Raw genomic sequence first — 18,678 nt, 5'->3', positions numbered from 1 at the left:
CGACTGTTTCCATTATGTCATCTTCGACGGGAATTCCCCAGGATGAGCAGTTTGGACTTCCTAAACGTCACTTTCTTTTCTCCACCCTCTCTTTAAGAACCTGCACATGGGGATTTTTTTCATTGACAGAATCAGAATGGAGCCAGCATCTCACCTTCTGCTGCAGAGCTTTTGGGACAGGATAAGAGAACAGGACTACCTTCTCCGATCTCCTTTATTCCCTGTCCTGTTCTCCTTCACACTCTACATGGTCTGCTGCCTGCCTTACCTCTGTCTAGACGTACTGTCCACCAGGGTGGCTCTAGTGCGTTGCTACAAGATTCAGCCCCACACCACAGTGACCTGGGCCATGGCTTGGAGCTGTCTGGCCAAGTCCCTTTACACTCATGCTGTGTTCATCTTCCCTCTGGGTGTCCTCCACTGGTACTGGAGGCCCGTGGTCCTCCCTGCCCAAGCACCTGGAGCTTGGGCAGCTGCCTGGGACGTGCTGGCCTGCCTCCTACTTTTTGACCTGCAGTACTTTGTGTGGCATGTGCTACATCACAAGGTGCCCTGGCTCTACCAGACCTTCCACAAGGAACACCACCGCTACACGGCAACCTTCGCCCTCACCACTGAGCACTCGGGCATCTGGGAGACACTGAGTCTGGGCTTCTTCGCAGCTGTCACCCCTGTCCTGTTGGACTGCCACCCGCTCACCAAGATGCTTTTCTTCTCCCTCAACATCTGGATGTCCGTTGAGGACCACTCTGGCTATGACCTGCCCTGGTCCCCACACAGATTGGTGCCTTTTGGTCTTTACGGCGGAGCTCCTCACCATGACCTGCACCACTTAAAGTTCAATGTGAACTATGCACCGTATTTCACTCATTGGGACAGGCTCTTAGGCACGCTGTACACCGAGACAGCTGATGCATCCGATGTGCTGCTAAAGAGAACAATATGAAGTCTACAGATTCAGAAGACTGCAGATTCAGTTCAGAGGAAAGTAAGAAAAAGACTCCTCAAATCAGAAGATTTACAGTTTTAAAAGAATGGAGGATTGTGGTGCATTGTGGTATTATTTTGTGAATTTTGTTACCAGTTCAGTGTTTCATGAATGTTTTAATATTGCCCTATTTTCTTTGGAAATGTTTTGTTGGTTTTATTGTTGTATGTTTTTGTGTATTCTACTCTATGTTATGTAACTCTGCATAAATAAATGTGCAATATTTCTTTTTATATGATATTTAAAGTTTTACTGTCATGATAATTTATTAAGTGAAAAACATTATGTGATCGTTAATTTTGTATGCATAACCTTTTTTTATATGCATAAAAATGTGTTTTACATTGATGTCTGAATGATAATCTTATACATTACACCTTGTGAATAAGGTATAACAGGTCTGTGGTTTTGTGGATCAAAACGCACCCACAATAAAACAGACAGACAAGTCAAGTAGAATACTCATTCATCCTAAATCAACTTTTTTCACATGTGATTATATTCATGAATGAGCAATATTAATGAGTAGCAGGCGTGGGAAGATACTTTCTTGCACAAACAGGGACCGCAAGGCCCTACTTAGTGTGGTCAGGTCTGCTGAGTTCATCATTGGCAAAAAGCTCCTTAGTAGGTTAGTATGTGTTAATATGTGTATTAGAGGTAAAGTATACTGTATTGTATATTATTTTGCATATTAGGAGGTTTATTATATTATATTTTAGTTTATCATAGGTGTAATATATGTTCTGAGTACTTGTGTCATGTTTTGCCAAGTTGCTTTGTCCAAAGAATTTCAGTGCCCAGTCAGACCTTGTGTTGTTCTGTGCATCTGACAATAAAATACTTGAACTTGAACTTCATTTGAAAGAGGTATGTAAACATAATCCAACATTGGTGGTATGTGAGTATTACAGACAAATCAGTGAGGGATGTTTAATCCACATATAACTGTGTGTTTGGTTATGTGTATATGGTATTAGTGTCAAGTAAAATGCTCATTCTAGTAGATAAATAGAGAGTAAAACATCTAAATATGAGGTTAAAGTTCTGCTAAGAATGAAACTTTTTGGAAGCCTTTTATTAGATGCATCTGTTACCGTCTTCAATGTGATTGGATTGGCCAATGCATTGCAGTCCATTACATCATACTGTGCAATAGGCAAAACCCCAGAATGTGCTGCTCAGATCCCATCACAGTACGTAAAACCACATGTTTGGCAGATGTATTGCAAACAATGCTTAGATCAGACAACAAAGGTTCCAGAATACCTTTATTAAATTTGTACTTTATTGAAAAAGAAGCTTGCTTCTCAACAATAGGGTGCATAGAGTGGCGGTCCTGCCTGTGTCTAAAATTAGATTTAAGATACAGGTGATTACCTAAGCTATTAATATTAACCTAATGCACAAAACATACAGGTTTTGTATTCATCACACGTGGATGTGGAAACATTGTGCTCTGGTTACATTAACTGGTTAAAAGTTACAGTTGGGACTAATTACCACCAGTAGTTCTGATTATGCCTCTAATTTTGTTGACGAGTGAAAGTAGACAAGACAACGAGTTAAAAATATTTTTCAGGATGTGTGTTTGGGTGTGTTTTACTTCCTCATGTAACCGGTATGAACTGGTGAAACTCACTCGTGAGGTAATTATTAGGCCACCCGCGTCATCTAAAAACTAGATTTTGTTTGGCGTAGCTGGTAGTGGTTGCTCTTAGCTGTCTAGAGGTGGTAAGTTCGACTTCCGTTGGCAGAGAATGACGGTCCTGGCGTAGCAAGAACACATCCGTCGCACACTGGGTACACTCATCGAATAAAACATTTTAGAGTACAGTTATGCAATCCAAACACTCACGAGTGATTAATTAAATACAATCACAAGTGATTGTCTGTCAACCATCCCACCAAAATACGTGTGTGACTCATGACAACCTTCGGCGGCCTGGTCATTTATTTACATTTACATTACATTGTCATTTAGCAGACGCTCTTATCCAGAGCGACTTACGCGAAGTACAAGTACATTTCCCCGAGGCAAGTAGGGTGAAGTGCTTTTATTTTAAATAACCTGTAGGGCTGTATTGGCAGAGACCTGAATAATACAGCCCCTTTGTCACTGGTCACCCAAATACTCGTCTGGGACAGTCGTTTATTTGCATGAATACTAAAATGACAATCATACTTTTTCACCCCTGGAGTATGTATGAAGTAATTTTATGGCATTGCTTGATAAAGAAATAATGTTTGTGTGAAATGTGTCATGTCAAAGTGATGTTAAAGGGGGGAAACCGGGTGAGCATGTTAATTGTTTGTGACGCACGTCATATGGTACTCCCCAGGTGAATAAAGGTGTGCCGCACTCAGTTGAGAGAATGGTTGGCGTGAGCAAGTCCTACAGGAGTAATTAAGATAAAAATTAAAGCTTATTTCGTTTAATGGAAAGCCCACGACAGAGTTTCATGTCATTAACTGTTTAGGGCTCAAGGTTACAGGTAACGAACTTGCCACTTGTGCACATTTCTAAATTGGAGTCAGATATTAACGAGTCAATTATCTCCCTGAACATCAAACCGAATTGTTTCCCAAGCCGGGGACAAACACAAAGCGTCTCCGGCCTTACAATTCCCACTATACAAGCCTATCCCCAAGGTAACAGTTTAATACGCTGATGACACAAAAACACTGTTTTAGGACTGGATTCTTTACAACATTCACACAGCCTCCACGTTTAGCCATCCATAGTTCAAACTCACTTTAACTGTTAACAGACATGACACATTAATCTCATATGGGGCCTTAACACCCAAAAGCACAAAGTCCATACATTCTCCATGAGTGGAACATTAAACATTCACACTGGTGATGTCATAAAACTGTACCCTGTTGGATTGTGAAGAGGATCCTCTTAAGTCAACAGGATAAGAGGAAAAATATCCAGATGTGGTTGTAGTGGAAAAAACATCACACTGCTGTAATTATGAGGATGGAGAAATGTTTATAGATTATATGATTGAGAATGAACCTCTTGATCACCTTTTTACTTTTATGCTATATTGTTGAAAACCAGATGCAAAGCTGTTGACTGATTAGTATTACAGTGTATAAAACATTGAAGATATAGAGGCCAAAATGTGGAAGACCAGATAGATAGTTTGAGAGCAACAGAGAGAAGTGAGTGTAGGCCTCTCCCATGAAAGACTACAAGGCCCAGATATTGAGAACTACAAGCGCCAGACATCAGGGGACAGATTTATGTCCTTAAACTCTGTATAACCCGTGCAGCTGGGCTGCAAAGCCTCACGTGGGCCCTGGAGGGAGAAAGTTCGGGAACGTCCAGGCTATGCAAATTCTGTGACAATGGACCAATGATAAAATAGCATAAAATAATGGAGGAAAAACATATAAGCAAATGTTCGGAGAAAAACTCCAGTCAGACTCCGGGGTCTACTCACGTTTGTTGGAATCAATCCTTTGTGTTAGATTTGAATAAACACTTTGCATCATACTTTTCTGCCTTTTCCGTGCTGTTTTACATTTTGATATTAGTTAAAAACTTAGACTATGTTTTTGACTACATGGTGTATAATTAATATACGTTAAAGTTCTATGTGTTGTAGAGGTTTTAAATATCAAGATAATCTTGAGATCTTAATTGCCTCAACATTTAACTTCAAAGTTCAGTGAAAAAAAATCATATTTCCCCATGGATCTCCAAAGGCCTCATCTTACATTGACAATCAGCCATGAGTCATGCTTTTGTAATTTTCTTGTGTATGTGTGTGCATACATATTGTTGAAGTTGGGTGTGTCTGAGAAGAATAGGAATGGAAAGTTTGAAAGATTTGTTTTGCACAAAGCACTTCTTTAGATGCACAATGAGAGCTTGCATCATCAGATAGTGCTGCAAACTGACTTTACCAGGGAAAGTCCTGAACTCTCCAATGAGCCTCCCCCTGGAAAGTCAAGGCTGTAGACACTTGGCAACAATCTGGATAATGTTTATGTCATTTCAACATTTTCCCCATGAGACACAAACATTTTACAGTGTGTACAGGGTGCGGCACAATGTATAAAATATTGTGTGTGTGTTTATCCCACACTTCATTTCAGTATATACTCAGACTAAGACTATGGAGTCACAGTAAGATATACAAAACTAACTACTAAAAGCTGTGTCAGAAAAGTTAAGGCAAGGACCAGGCTTAGGTAAATAGGAAGATCCTTATGTTATCTGAGCATGTCATTAGTTTGCCTAAGCAGGGCCACTTTCATGATGAAAATATGCACGTACTGACACATAAGCATGCAAGATCTATGCAAGGGAGCCAATGAAAGAAGAGCCATGTGACAGTTGCATGCCTGGAAAGATGACTATTTCTGACACTATGTACACTATGATGTGTGTGGAGTGTGAAAAACAATAGTAAAATTGTGACTCAATGGCCTGTAAACCTGTCATAACTCAACTGTGAGAGAAGCTTACATTTGACACTTCTGGAAGACAAACATATCATACAACACTAACATGTGCCCAATCGTTCAAAACTATATTTACAGAAACACAGCGTTTGATCATCAGGCCAACTATTGAGATCATCTCTCAAAGGGTATGGGCCAGACATTATAAAAAAGAGGGCCATTGACACTTAATTGTGGAAATGGTCATCAGACAAAAATTATGCAGTCTTTACCATGCTATAAGCCATACAAGCTGCATCTCCATTTAAATCACCCTAAAATTGCCTCATTGTCCATTTAACATACATAAACATTGTCTTTGCATCACACAGGCTGGGGTCAATCCTGCTCCAAGAACATCTCCGCACAGATCATATATATTTGAGAGAACCCTAGTCCATGTTTTCAGATGGAACTAGGTCAAGCATCTTCAACCTGTTCTTTACAATGTCTGTTGTGCCCATTTTCATCCCTGGCCCCAAGTACTGACTCCACTCTCTCTGCTGTGTCCTTCTTCTTCATCTGCCGGAGGTTCAGAACCAGTTTTTCGGCTGCTTGGGAACCTTCCTTCTCCACCCAGGCATTCAGAAGACCCTGGCACCACTCATTACTGTCTGGTGAGTTTAGCTGATGAGACTCTATTTCAGTGGTACTCATCCCACAGCGCATGGCCACATCCCTCATATTCTTCCATCCCACTACTGTGGTTATGTCTGGGATGTGCGGCGTGAGGATGACACCTTATTCGATGGGACAAGAGAGTAGCAGGTTTAAGACACTTGTTTTGGGGAGGGGGGATTAAACACTCTGAAAAGGTTTAAGTAAACTGTCTCTCCCAGACAGGGGATTGGAATCATAATTTGTCTTCACCTCCATTATGACACTAAAACTATATTTCTTTTCAGAATTAGATTGATCTCTCTACCATGAACATTCTCTACAAACACATAAAACAAATTTACTTGCGGCCTCATTCATTTTACACAACCCCCTAGGTACAGCACAGGAATGATAAATTAAGATCTTAAAATGGACTCATCGGTCATCTTGGGTTGTGGTTGTTTCCATCTGTAAAATGACATTAATAATTTTTACTGCTGAATGGAAAGTCATCTGCCACATCTTACCTTTCAGTAGTGGTATTTTCTGGAAATGACAAAAAAAATCAAATAAATAAACGTAGCAAAGCAGTATTTGGGGTTGTTGGTACAGACAACTCACGGTGAGGGTCACAGAGAATCTTATAAGAGTCTATAGAGTAACAAATAACACTAAAGGGTTGCCTACCTGTCCTGTTCCACTGTCAGTCAGTTTAACCTTTGGAGCTTTAATAGATAAAATAAATATTCACCTTTTAAAATTGAATCCTAACATTTAAATGAATAAACATTTTTACTGAAATACATTTTTATTAATAACTCTTCAAACATGCTTCCCTTGTTAGGAGCAAATGTAAGAACAGCCTATTGCAGATCTATATGGTAACATTAGGTACAGCTGGTGCCGCAATGAAAAACATGCTTACCAAAACATGCTATCTTTTTTCGCCAACAAAAAAACCCCGAACCAGCTGCAATAAGGATAATAACAAGGATAGACATGACAGGCACCACCATCCTTCTACCTGCAAAACAGCAAGAACAAATCAAGCATAGAGTCAAATTTAACCACAAAGATAAAATACTTGATGATTTTTCTCCGTACCATAATTGTTTTCAGAATCATAATCCTTTTGGCCTTCATGGCATATTGTGTTGTTTGTGGCTGTACAGGGAACCTTGACAACATTCTCCCCACACCTAAAGGAAAGACAACAAATAATTTCAAAATTCCAAATGCCTCTCACCCCATCAAGGATACAGTATACACTGCAGCACATACAGTAGACTGCAAGGATCTGAAGTGAGCTATACCAAGATGTCTGCTGTCCAGACCTGCCTACTCTGTGAGGAACTAAACCTACGTTTTGCAAGGGTGGCAGGCTGTACAGTCCTCCTTCGCCCTGTCACAGTAGTAGCCCTTCTGGCAGCGACACACTGTGTTCTTGCGGATAGTGCATTTGTCCTCCACCTCAAGGTTAGCTTTAGAGGACATCCAAATAAAAAAATAAGTATTAGGGGCCAATACCTCACACTTAAGTTAGTGTTTTATTTACAAAAACAAAAAAACAAACTATATACTTTTGTCCAGTTCCAGAGGTAAGTGTATTGTGTATGTATACCTTTTGGGTCACAGGACTTGCATGGTTCACAGGAGTCCAAGAAAGTGGGCTCACTATTGTAGGTCACCTCAGTTGTGCAGAAGTCACAAATCCGATCGTCTGGTTTAAGAGTGCAGTGCTTCTGTAGTCGTTGACCTAGACACCAGAGTACAGACAACAACAGACTTCTCTTGATACAGGCCATACAGTATGGTGACATATTATACTGAAATAGTTATTTCAACCACGAAGAAACATTAGAAACCTACCAGGAGCACAAAGACAACACGTCACCCCATCATGTTTATATGTACCATCTGGACAATCTTGTCTCTTGAAGCGCAACAAGCTGAGGTTGCGTTGGGAACTTTCTTCGGCCTTGAGTGTAACTGACAGAGCCACACACTGGAAGGTAACAGATTCACCAAGTTAGCAAAAATAAATAGGCCTGGAAGAGATAGTAGGCATTAGTTTGGGTACTTCTAAACTTTTTTGTAGTGGTGTTGTACCATAATGGTAATAAGACGTTGGCTAGCCTATACATGTTCACGAACTGCAGGTCAATTCAATGGGTGATTTATGGATTCGATTTTTTATTCGATATTTTCAAAAATTAAAACAATTACCTGATGGGTTAGACTAGGCTACGAAGGGAAGGGTTCCGTAAGGATATCAAATAATAGGCCCAACAGTTACAGCGAGTCAACATATAAACATGTCTTTATATGACATTTAAGATAGGTTAATGTTTAAGCAAGTAGCGTTAGCAATGCCTAACACATGTATACATTTAATATAATAACATAATATCAATGAACGATAAGCGAACTTTGTATAGTCTTCACTGAAAGTGAAACTAATTATCTGAATTAGGCTATACCAAAATAGAATTCAAAATGAATATCATAAACACACGATTAAGTTTCCACAAACATCATAAACATGCAGCCGACTCACCATAAATAAAAGTAAAGTAACCATTTTCGCGAACATCGCCTTCATTTAGCTTTCAGCCTTCCTGATCGCAGTAGCCTATCAAGCAGCCTCGCATGGTCGCAGCAGGAAGTTTCCTTCTATTCCAAAGTGACGGAAGACGAGATAAAAACTCGTATGACAGAAACACTGAACAGTTAGACATATGCCTGCAATGGCTAGATTTCAAAAGCTGGTGCCACCTGTTCATAGGTTGCTTTTTAAAATACGTCTTGCATGTTACCCTTCCCATCTGGGAAATGTACTGTGCCTCACAGAAGTGATATTTAGGTCAGTCTCTAATGACAAACCCTATCAAACAATGTATATTTTGTCAAGCTGTTGCCGAGACTTTCTCTCTCATTATACGCATGGAATATTGAGCCCAGGTTGTTGACTGATGCTGTTCTGATCGCAGTAGGGAAACCAGCTTTGAAGGGAATTACATATTTTAACTATTTTTATAAAATATTTTCCCCCCACTAGATGGGGTGGTAACTCTCACAATGAGTCTGGGCCTGGGGTAGTTTATCTGGCAAACAGACAAAACATACCTTTGCAATTGATTTATCTCTTGTATTAAATATACAATAGCAAGCTGCAATGTCTCTCATATACTTTTGCTGGGTTGAGAGATATTAAAGTAAATGACATAGGTAATATAGTGCATTACTGACGAGTCACCGTAACCATTGTACTGTATGTTAAACCAAATGGAGTTAGCCATTTGGTTCTACATGGCATGGTATGAATAGACACCACATTGGATTTAGATTGATCTGGGTTTGGGTGGAGAAGACCACACCTCACTTTCTCACTCTGTCATCCCAGTATCACATAGCTAATACTTTTGTTTCTACTCTCAGATGCCACCCCCTTCCTATCTTTTTCTTTGCTCTCCACCTGTTTTTGCAATCCAGGCACCTTGTGGGAATGTGTTGAGCTCTGAGCAAGCATGACTGAGACCCCAGGTGTAATCCACCTCAACCAAAGGCACCTATCACGAAGACTCCTTTCATTCATTCATGTAATGTTATTCTTTCAAGTGAAACTACGAATGTGTGCCATCGTTCATGCGATCTTTGAACCTGTGAAGCCATGTTAAACTGGGTGGCCGGGGAGGGGGAGGAGGTTTGTACAGCAGGAAACTCAGCTATAACAATCATTTATGTTGCAGTGAATTCTCTGTGTGACCCCTTTCTTCTTGGTACTTTTTGAAAACTACAAACAAAATGTTTTATCTTCATTCTTTGTCTTTTTTTTTTTTTTTTACATAATGTCTCATGTTTGTTTGATCTCAACCAACTGGAGTCAAAAAGGATTTTATAGCATTTGTACGAAAGACCTCTTGTTAATTTTTTCTCTTTAGAGAAAAAGTATTTTTGGCTGGAGAATCAGAACTTCCTTGAAGGAGCGCTCCTGTGGGATTTGGTTGTTTTTCCAAGTGTATCAAATTTCAGCCCTTTGTAGTTTCAGCAATTCTTAGAAGTGCCGGCTTTGTGCGGATGTCTGCTCTTATGGCCCACTAGGGCAAAGTAAAATTGACATACAGTACAGGTACAACAGACAACCTCAACTATCTAGTTACATACACTAACATGTTCAATTATCAATGACTCAGCTGTATGAAAATGTTTCTGTACGGTTTGTAACAAATCAGCCCACACCACTTAGTTTCATGCTAAAACCCTCAGTTGAACACTGCAATTGTGTGCTTGGTGTTCTACATAATGTAGGTCACTGGGAAGACTTAGGACAAGGCCGTAGCCATGGAGTCAATATTTGGGGGGACTTTTTTTTTTGAATGATAGTTTCGGACAGCGTGGGTGGTTTTCTGTCACTTATATACATTTTTATATTTTTATATCAATATATTGGGGGGGACATTTTGACCAGATTTGAATATTGCTTAAAAATAACAATGAATTGAAAGAGAATCTGGGCCGATCAGGAACCAAGATGAAACATTTCTTTTATTTGACTGTATTCTTGTTATATTACAATTCATAAAAGACCATTAAAATGTAAATTTGCTGCCATTTTGTATGTTTTTGTTTGTCTTTCCCCTTTCTACACATCTGCATCAAGGGCAATGTCTGAACACTGTACGAGTATACTAGTTCTAGAGTTTTAGTTTGCAGTAAACAGATTCATATTTGTATCATATCTTTGTTCTTATGAAGACAATGCATACTGTTAAAAAGTTCATGTTGAACCAAGGTATGACTACCATAACTACTACCAGACATGTAACTGTGCTCTTGAAGCACAGCTTGAAATGGTATTGCTACAATAGAATGAATGCACTTGTGGACTTCATGGGTTTCAGCATCAGCTTTGGGGAACCTCTTCTCATCCACGGCCAAAATGTGCCACCCACCAACATGGCCCCAGGTCCTGTGCAGAAGAAGGTAGAGGAGCTGGATGCTGCAGCATGAAAACAGCTCTCTCTGTTGTTGTGTGTAGGCAGCTGCTGGTAGATACAGAGAAGCAAAGACTCCCCTGAGAGCGTGAGCAGATGAAGAGCGAAAGATCCAAAGAGATAGAGAACGGGGTAGCAGTACCACTTCGAGGAGGAGAGATGTTGGTCAAATATGTTGCCCTGCACTAAAGGGTTTGGTACTGTGCATGACTTGGTTGATTGGTTGTGAGAGATGAGTCATTGGGGGTCAAAATAAGACAAACGGGACATCCAGTACTGTTGTCAAATCAATGGAGTAATCGAGGTCTATCAATGATGTGTATTTAAACTGTATATTTTGTGAATTTAAACTTTTTATCTTCAGCTGTGCAAGTTTAACCTCTGAGTGCGTCCAGCAGAAAATCTGTGATCTATGGAATCTGCCTAACTCACCTACTTTTTGAAGTTGCATATTGCCAATGTTGTTTTTCTGAGCTCTCTCAGCTGTTAAAACAGGCTGAGAAGTGACTTGAGTCTTAGGGAACAAGAATACATGCTTGCTGTCCTGCCTTCAAACAAAATGCCCTCACTGTTTATGATGATGAATTCAGAGCAGCACTGCAATATTGGTAAATTTAGGGAACATAAACTTTGTTAAACTCACAGAGAAAATCACACATTCTCTCACACAGTCACTTAGTCACTTTGTTAGAGATAAGGCATCATGTCAGAACTTCAGATCAAATTGTTCTCCAACTTCCCACCACACAAACTCACTTATATTCAGACAAACAAAATGTACAGACAGATTTCCTCAAAGCTGTCGATAGACAGTACTGTATGTCTGAACAGAGACACTCGGCCGCAATGCTTCCAGTGGTCTGGCTAATTAAAGCTGAGTGTATCTATGGGTGAGTGCGTCTGTGCAATGACGGGGGATTTGGTGGGGAACATTCAGTCAGCCGGCGTCTGGTGGGGAAGACAATGGAGAGGAGTGTGGATTGTATGGCTTGTTTCAGAGTGTGCCAAGGGTTTGCTTCAGTACGGAGAAAGCCAGGAATAATCCCAGCTGAATATCCCATAGAGATGGGTTTATTGAGAGTGGTGGTATTGGAGAAATCCGGTTAGGGACTTAATGAGCACAGAGCAGAGACAGACAGAAAAGACTTAGCCACTATGCCAGGCAGCAAGGCCAAGGCTTACTCAACCTCCTCCCAAAAAATCCTTTCCTTGTCCTCAGCCTGTCCTCCTGCTGTATCTTACCTGTCGTTGTACTTTCTCTCCCTTGCACTTTTGCTTCTCTCTATCTCTCTCTCGCTCTGTCTCTTTCTGTCACTGTTTATAAATCTTTCCCTCTCTCTACGTCCACTACACTATCTGTACAGTGCAACTGTGCTAAGTTTTCATGTTTTGATACTTTTGGATAAACATCTGTGTATTTGCAAATATCCCCCAAAACTCTATATGACTTACAGTCTAAAGTTCTCACATTAATATATTTGTACCGGAGTTATTTTGTTCGAAGCCGGTGTCGATTGCTCCATTAAACCTTTCCCACAAAACTTTCAGTTCTCTTTTTCAGTTTTCATTCTCTCTTGCTCTCCTTTCTTTTTACCTTTCACACACAAAAACCTATCACCTCTTACCACCCACCCACGAGCCTGGAAAGTATTAACCTTTTCATCTCACATAACCTTCTCATCTGACGCCCTGCACGTGATGCACACACAGAAATATACCATAAACGCATGCTCAAATGGTAAACACATGCATGTGCAAGAACATGCAGTCACACACACATGCACACACACATGGGAAACAGTGCAAATGTATGTAGCCCTTCTCCCATAGAGGGCTATCGTGAGTGGATGGGCTCTATCCACAGTCAACTAGAAGTGTTGTCCATCCAACACTACATTTACCTCCTGTTGAAAGAAAGAGAAACGAGAAAAGTGAGAAGAAGGGTAAAATGAAGGATAAGGTGAACACGGTGCAGTCATCAATGAAAGATTGAGCATCGCAAAACTGCGGTGCCTCAATCGCTCCGTTTTTGCTGCGACAAAAACTTGGGCAAGACGGCGGTGGATTTAAGTGTGATGCTTAATGAAAACAGATGTGCATTCTGGGGTTGAAGAAAGCGCTTGCGACGAGGAGGTGCACGAGGCCTCATTCATAATTCAGAAGCGTCGCACCGATATGAGAGAGGATGCGTCTGTCTGCATTACGCCCGTGTTGCCTCGACGTTGCATCACCCTCCTGGGTGTTGGGTTTTCAGGAGCGTAACACGTTCCTCATCCGTCATGCTGAGGATGTGGTCTCGTTGCAGTCGCAGATAAGAGGCTGTACCGTACTTGCCGTTTGACAGCGTCGCCTTCTTTGTCTCATACAGTGTGCGGCCATATGCATTGTGTTCTGTGACTCAAAAACTCCCTGAAGAGGGCCAGATTATGGCTGCTTCAGGGCTTTGTCCTCCATCAGATAGCACTGGGTATTGCTTTACAAACAGACAGCATGGATATTGAAGGGCTTGCATCCAGCCCAATCCAATTCCCATCCCCCACACACACACGTATGGCCGCCCCACACAAAGGGACCGTGAACGTGTGCCTTCTTATAATCACACACACACACACGTACACACATAAACACAGAGGCCCAGGAACACGCATGTATGCACATACACACTCAGGCACACGCACACACACACTCCCTCACACACAGACACACAGCTGGCTGCTGGTCTGTCTGACCTATTTTAGTTGTGTAGGCTGCTCTAATGGAGAGAGATGGTTCTAGTCTCGTATGTTTTGGCCCTGTAGCTGATTTGCATTTCTGCCCTGTCACTGGCAGATGGCACTAGAGGTCGAGAGCACAGCTTCTCGAGGTCCTTTTCCACATACAGTAGAGTTCCCCCTGTCTCACCCGTACCAAGCATATATGGGAGCATTGTTCACACAGACAATCAAATGCTGAAATATGCACACAAACTCACGCACGTACGTACACACACACACACACAAACACACAGATGGGTGGAGATAGCTCTTTAGCTCTGGGTTTACACCATGTGTTCTTGAGCACTATTCATACTCCATAGGAAGGAAGTGATGAATCTCACTTATTTGTGGTGGAAGTGAGCGTTCAGGCTGCTCTCTCCGAAATCAGAGAGGAAGTCAGAAGATAGAAAACCTCAGTGTTCATATATATCTGATTCAGCCCTCTATGATGGTTAATATAATAACGTGAATCAGGAGTTCATACTGACCCTAACCCAAGTATGGCCATAAATGCAAACATATACGCTCACAAAATAATCAAAATGACACCCATGCCTGTCTTGTTACAATGGATTTTATCACTGGTGAAATAGATAGCTTGTTAGAAATAAATGGTAACTGTAGTGCACTGTCTAATTACCATGTGCATGCTAATGGTTGACAGCATATTGATATGCAGCAGTGTAGAGATTTCACTGCACATAATGCATATAATATACACACACAGTCAAACCCACAATCACACAAATATAAAGACACATGCACACACACAAACACACACACACACACACACACACACACACACACACACACTCGCACTCACACACAAACATGCACACATCAATGTTAGTCATGTTGGAGGCACAGGAAATGTCAGGGTGTGCTCTTACCAGCACCAGCAACTAGCAGAAAGGGTGTGTATGTTTTCCATTCAACAAGTACGGTTAGGTACTGTAGTTATGAAGCGTGAGAAGCGTTTGTCTGCTCTGAAGAAGGGGTGAATGTTGCCGTACCTAGTTCATGGTCAGGCTTTGCTCTATTCTGGTCTTGCTTACAGTATCTTTTCCATCTTTGCAGAATAAGGATGGTACCAACTGTCCTTAGAGATGACAACCCAAGCCAACTCTTGCTTTTCTTTCCATCTTTCTTTCTTCCTTCCTTTCTTTCTTTCTTTCTTTCTTTCTTTCTTCATTTCTTTCTTTCTTTCTTTCTTTCTTCAATTCTTTCTTTCTTTCTTTCTTTCTTTCTTTCTTTCTTTCTTTCTTTCTTTCTTTCTTTCTTTCTAAGCCTCTCTCTCTCACACACACACATTTTCCTCTTTCTTTTTAGTTAATCTCTTTGAAGTGTCCCACTACAGTCTGACTCATCATTCACTGGTCTCTAGTGTTTTGTGGTGAACTGCTGTCCAAATCTCTCTTCTTTTTATCTATTTTTTTCTTTCCTTTTCCTTCCTCTCATGTCATCTCGTACTCTGACCATACCCTTTCCTTCTCTCTCTTCGTCTTTGGAAAAGGTCAACCTACAGTATAGGTCAATGATAATGGTTTTGAATAATTCATGAAAACAGTTACGGTAAACATGCAGGCATTGGTTTAAAGTAGAGATGATCTCTTGACTAAAGTAGTCTGACGTAGTGAACTGAAATAACCTGTCTCAAACACTGTTCTACTCAGTTCTGACAGTTTCCAGCATCTCAAACCACATGTTACTGTAGCCAGTAAAGTGTGTCACTTTATCACAAATAAACCCATGAGAGTGATTCAAATCATTAGGCAATCACTTTCATGCCGTGTCATTTCTAAGTAAACACTATCATTTCATTTTTCTTTAAACTCATTTTGTCTGGCTGAGGTTTCCTATTTGTGTGAGATGACTAGTAGGTGCACAATATGCCGATTGTGCGCTGCCCCTTCCTCAGGTGAAGACAGTTACCAAAGCCCTGCCAGTCCCATGTCTGAGTGAGTGATCTGCCTTAACTCATTTAGTCTGGCTCAGCTCTCTAATGCAGGTAACAGGGCTTGTTTTGTCTATCAAAGGTCACTAACTGGAGGGTTAGAATCAGCTGACTTACACTGTCTCAGGTCGCTAATCAATTGGCCCACTGGAACTGCTCAGTCTGGCTCATGGCCTGGGTCAAGAGGAACGAGATCCAGAAGTTCATATGTCAGATCAGACCGGCACATGCTGGAGTTCATTATCCAGCCATCCTGCTATTCAACCTCCCCACTATCATTAACCAAGAAGTAGATTGAACATAGAGAAAGGCCAATTCCCGTCATAGTTTGCCAAGCTATTCTTTGCACATGAATTGCTATTTGACAAAGCAGACAATTCTATGCAATAATGTTGACTTTACATGTATTTTTTATTAAAAATTGTCATCAATTAAAAATAGTTAACAGAGTCCTTGTGTTGTCCGAGTCTGACGGATGAGATGCTGATCAGATCAAAGCTTGGACTCTGACGAATGACCTACACTAAATGTAAGTGTGTTTGTGTGTATGCGTGCATGCATTTGTTGACAGGCAGCATCAGGTTCCCGTCATTAGATTGTTTGGGGTTGGAAGGTCCTGTCTCTCAGCGTGTTACTGTTGGTCATCTGAACCGGATCTGCAGCAGAGTAACTTGGGGAGAAGAAGTGCCAGCAGCATAATCTGGTGGCTGGCTTTGTGCTCCCAGATTAGAGAGTTGATGTTTTAAACCTTTTCTCACGGTCTCAATATGGATTCTCCTCTCCTCTGCCTTACTGCGTGTGTGACAGGAGATTCACACAGCTGGGTTCAAGGAAAGGACACCTTCCTCGCTGCTTATGAAGCGGAGGGCTTTGGTATATTATCTGAGACGACTCACACATGTTCTATTCATCTATTAATTTGCCATCAGTGTGGCATAGGCATGGCATATCGTCTCCAGTGTTTGAGGGGAAACAGCTGCTAATCCTAATCCCCCTTTCACCCCACGGGATTCTGTCAAATCACAGGCCCTTTAAAATGCCCTGGCTGCCAGACTCCCTGGCTGGCTGACTGATTGGTTGACTGACTGACTGGCTGGCTGGCTGCCTAGCTTGGCTGATCTCGGTTTGAGGGTTGAGGCTACAGAGTGTGGGTAACTATCAGTTATCAGTGAGGATTAGAGACACTAGATAAAGAGGAGAGCGAGAGAGAGAGAGAGCTTGGGGGGAGGATTATGCCTGTTCTAAGATGTCACGGTGGAAGACAGGTAGAAAGCATGTCCTGTCACAGTAGAGGCTGATAAATGCCGAGGCTCAGCTGGAGGACACCAGGCCACAACTCAGCAGAGACCTGACTCCTACCAGAGACAGCCAAACTGAACACAATGCAAGTTCCTGTCCCTGATGAAGGGTGTGTGTGTGTTTGTGCGTGTGTGTGTGTGTATGTGTGACAGCCATAATTGTTTCCATATGCCTTTTACACATTTTTACTATACTTGAGTCATAAAGTGACTAGTACTTTGACAGTAAGGCTTCATTAACCACAGACAACATTTTTACTGGATATTGGTAAACAGTAATTTCAGTGTCAGAAATGAAATCTCAGCTCTATGGCAACTTTATGGCACTATTCTGTAAGCTACAATACATTACCCTTTCCTTGATATTCAACACAATCTGTACTTCCTATTTTTCTCTACTTCCTACTTCATTTCATGTAAGGGCGTGAAACAGAAATGACAGCAATAGTTGTGATTTGTATAATTCCCTCAATTGCTGTAACTAGAGATTTGAGAGCCTAACAACTCCAAAGTTGACTCCGAAGAATGAAATAGAACTACTATAGCCATAGCCATAATGAAATCAATATCCAAAACAGGTATATTATTATTGAAGTTATAGGCTCTAGAACAAACACTCATATACATGACAGTGATTCTCACCAGACGTAACACAGATTTGTTATTCTGAGCATCTGATAGTCTGCTATGGCCTTCATCAGCTACTACAATAAACTACACCGGGAAGAAAAACAGAAAGGCACTTTGCATGTGAACTGACCATGTGTGAGTGTGGGCAAGGGAATGCTTGTGTGTGTATGTGTCAGTTGGTGGTAGAATACATGAATAAGTAGCACAGTAATGCAATGACTTTCTGAGTTGGCTGGATGAAGTGTGTGTAGTGGTGTGCATATGTGACTATTTGCAACATGATCATGCAAGTTGTATGTGTGTGCTTTTTTTCCACAGGCTGTCAGAGTCGTGCTGCTGAGTCTTTGGTCATTTACAGAGCCCGTGTTTTTTTTTTAAACGCTTTTGTTTAATTTCTACTTCCTGTTTTATTCTTGGCCTAATCCAAACGCAACACAGCTGTGCATTCAGCCAGAGCGAGGGACTGGGGGAGGGGTTGCCAGGTCCTGCTGAGCTGAGCCAGGCTCTGCAAATGCTATCAGCAGATGGATGGAAAAGGGGTTGCCAGTTTGGGCTTATCTCCACTTTGTAGGCCAAATTGACCCCCCATTTGTACATAATACTGTGTTTAAATCTGTATTTGTGTTGTTTCTTTCGTGCACCAGTGCTAGCACAGGAATAGCTTACTGTAGTTCACAATGATACAGGGAGATGGAAATAGCCTTCAAAACGGCATGCTGGAGCAGTTAGCTTGGCTATACTGTGACAAATTATGGATTGATGGATTCCATTCATCTACATAGATCTCTGCCATGTAGACCTAATTAAAAACAACATGTGGGTTTCCAGATTGAGCTCTGTCTTCCGGGGTGCTCAATCACTTCAGTATTATTTGCCCATAGAGGGCTGAGGCATCTCTCTGTTGTCTGTCAAGCCAGCACAGTACTGCACATTCATTATTAATCTAACATACCAGGGACTCTCTTGCTCACTCTCTCCTTCTCAGCCTAGCCAATTA

The 18,678-nt window shown here is 41.3% G+C and overlaps 2 protein-coding genes across 2 annotated transcripts; one reads left to right on the top strand and one right to left on the bottom strand.

The window, feature by feature from the left end:
- On the top strand, positions 1-1,843 carry LOC146268288 (cholesterol 25-hydroxylase-like protein). The gene has a single exon (XM_084708951.1). The coding sequence runs from the start codon at positions 107-109 to the stop codon at positions 944-946; it is 840 nt and encodes a 279-aa protein (XP_084565077.1). The 5' UTR covers positions 1-106; the 3' UTR covers positions 947-1,843.
- Positions 1,844-4,973: 3,130 nt separating this feature from the next.
- Positions 4,974-9,007, bottom strand: fas (Fas cell surface death receptor). The gene is made up of 9 exons (XM_084708785.1): positions 8,607-9,007; positions 7,919-8,054; positions 7,671-7,805; positions 7,413-7,530; positions 7,154-7,248; positions 6,975-7,073; positions 6,737-6,774; positions 6,577-6,595; positions 4,974-6,189 (listed from the first exon to the last, which is right to left on the bottom strand). The coding sequence occupies exons 1-9, from the start codon at positions 8,649-8,651 to the stop codon at positions 5,870-5,872; spliced, it is 1,005 nt and encodes a 334-aa protein (XP_084564911.1). The 5' UTR covers positions 8,652-9,007; the 3' UTR covers positions 4,974-5,869.
- Positions 9,008-18,678: the final 9,671 nt, after the last annotated feature.

This window comes from Hypomesus nipponensis, chromosome 11, assembly GCF_054491055.1.
Source record: "Hypomesus nipponensis isolate SF chromosome 11, ASM5449105v1, whole genome shotgun sequence".
Lineage (NCBI taxonomy): Eukaryota > Metazoa > Chordata > Actinopteri > Osmeriformes > Osmeridae > Hypomesus > Hypomesus nipponensis.
The sequence above is the reverse complement of the archived record's forward strand: the minus strand, read 5'-3'. Positions and strand labels throughout refer to the sequence as shown.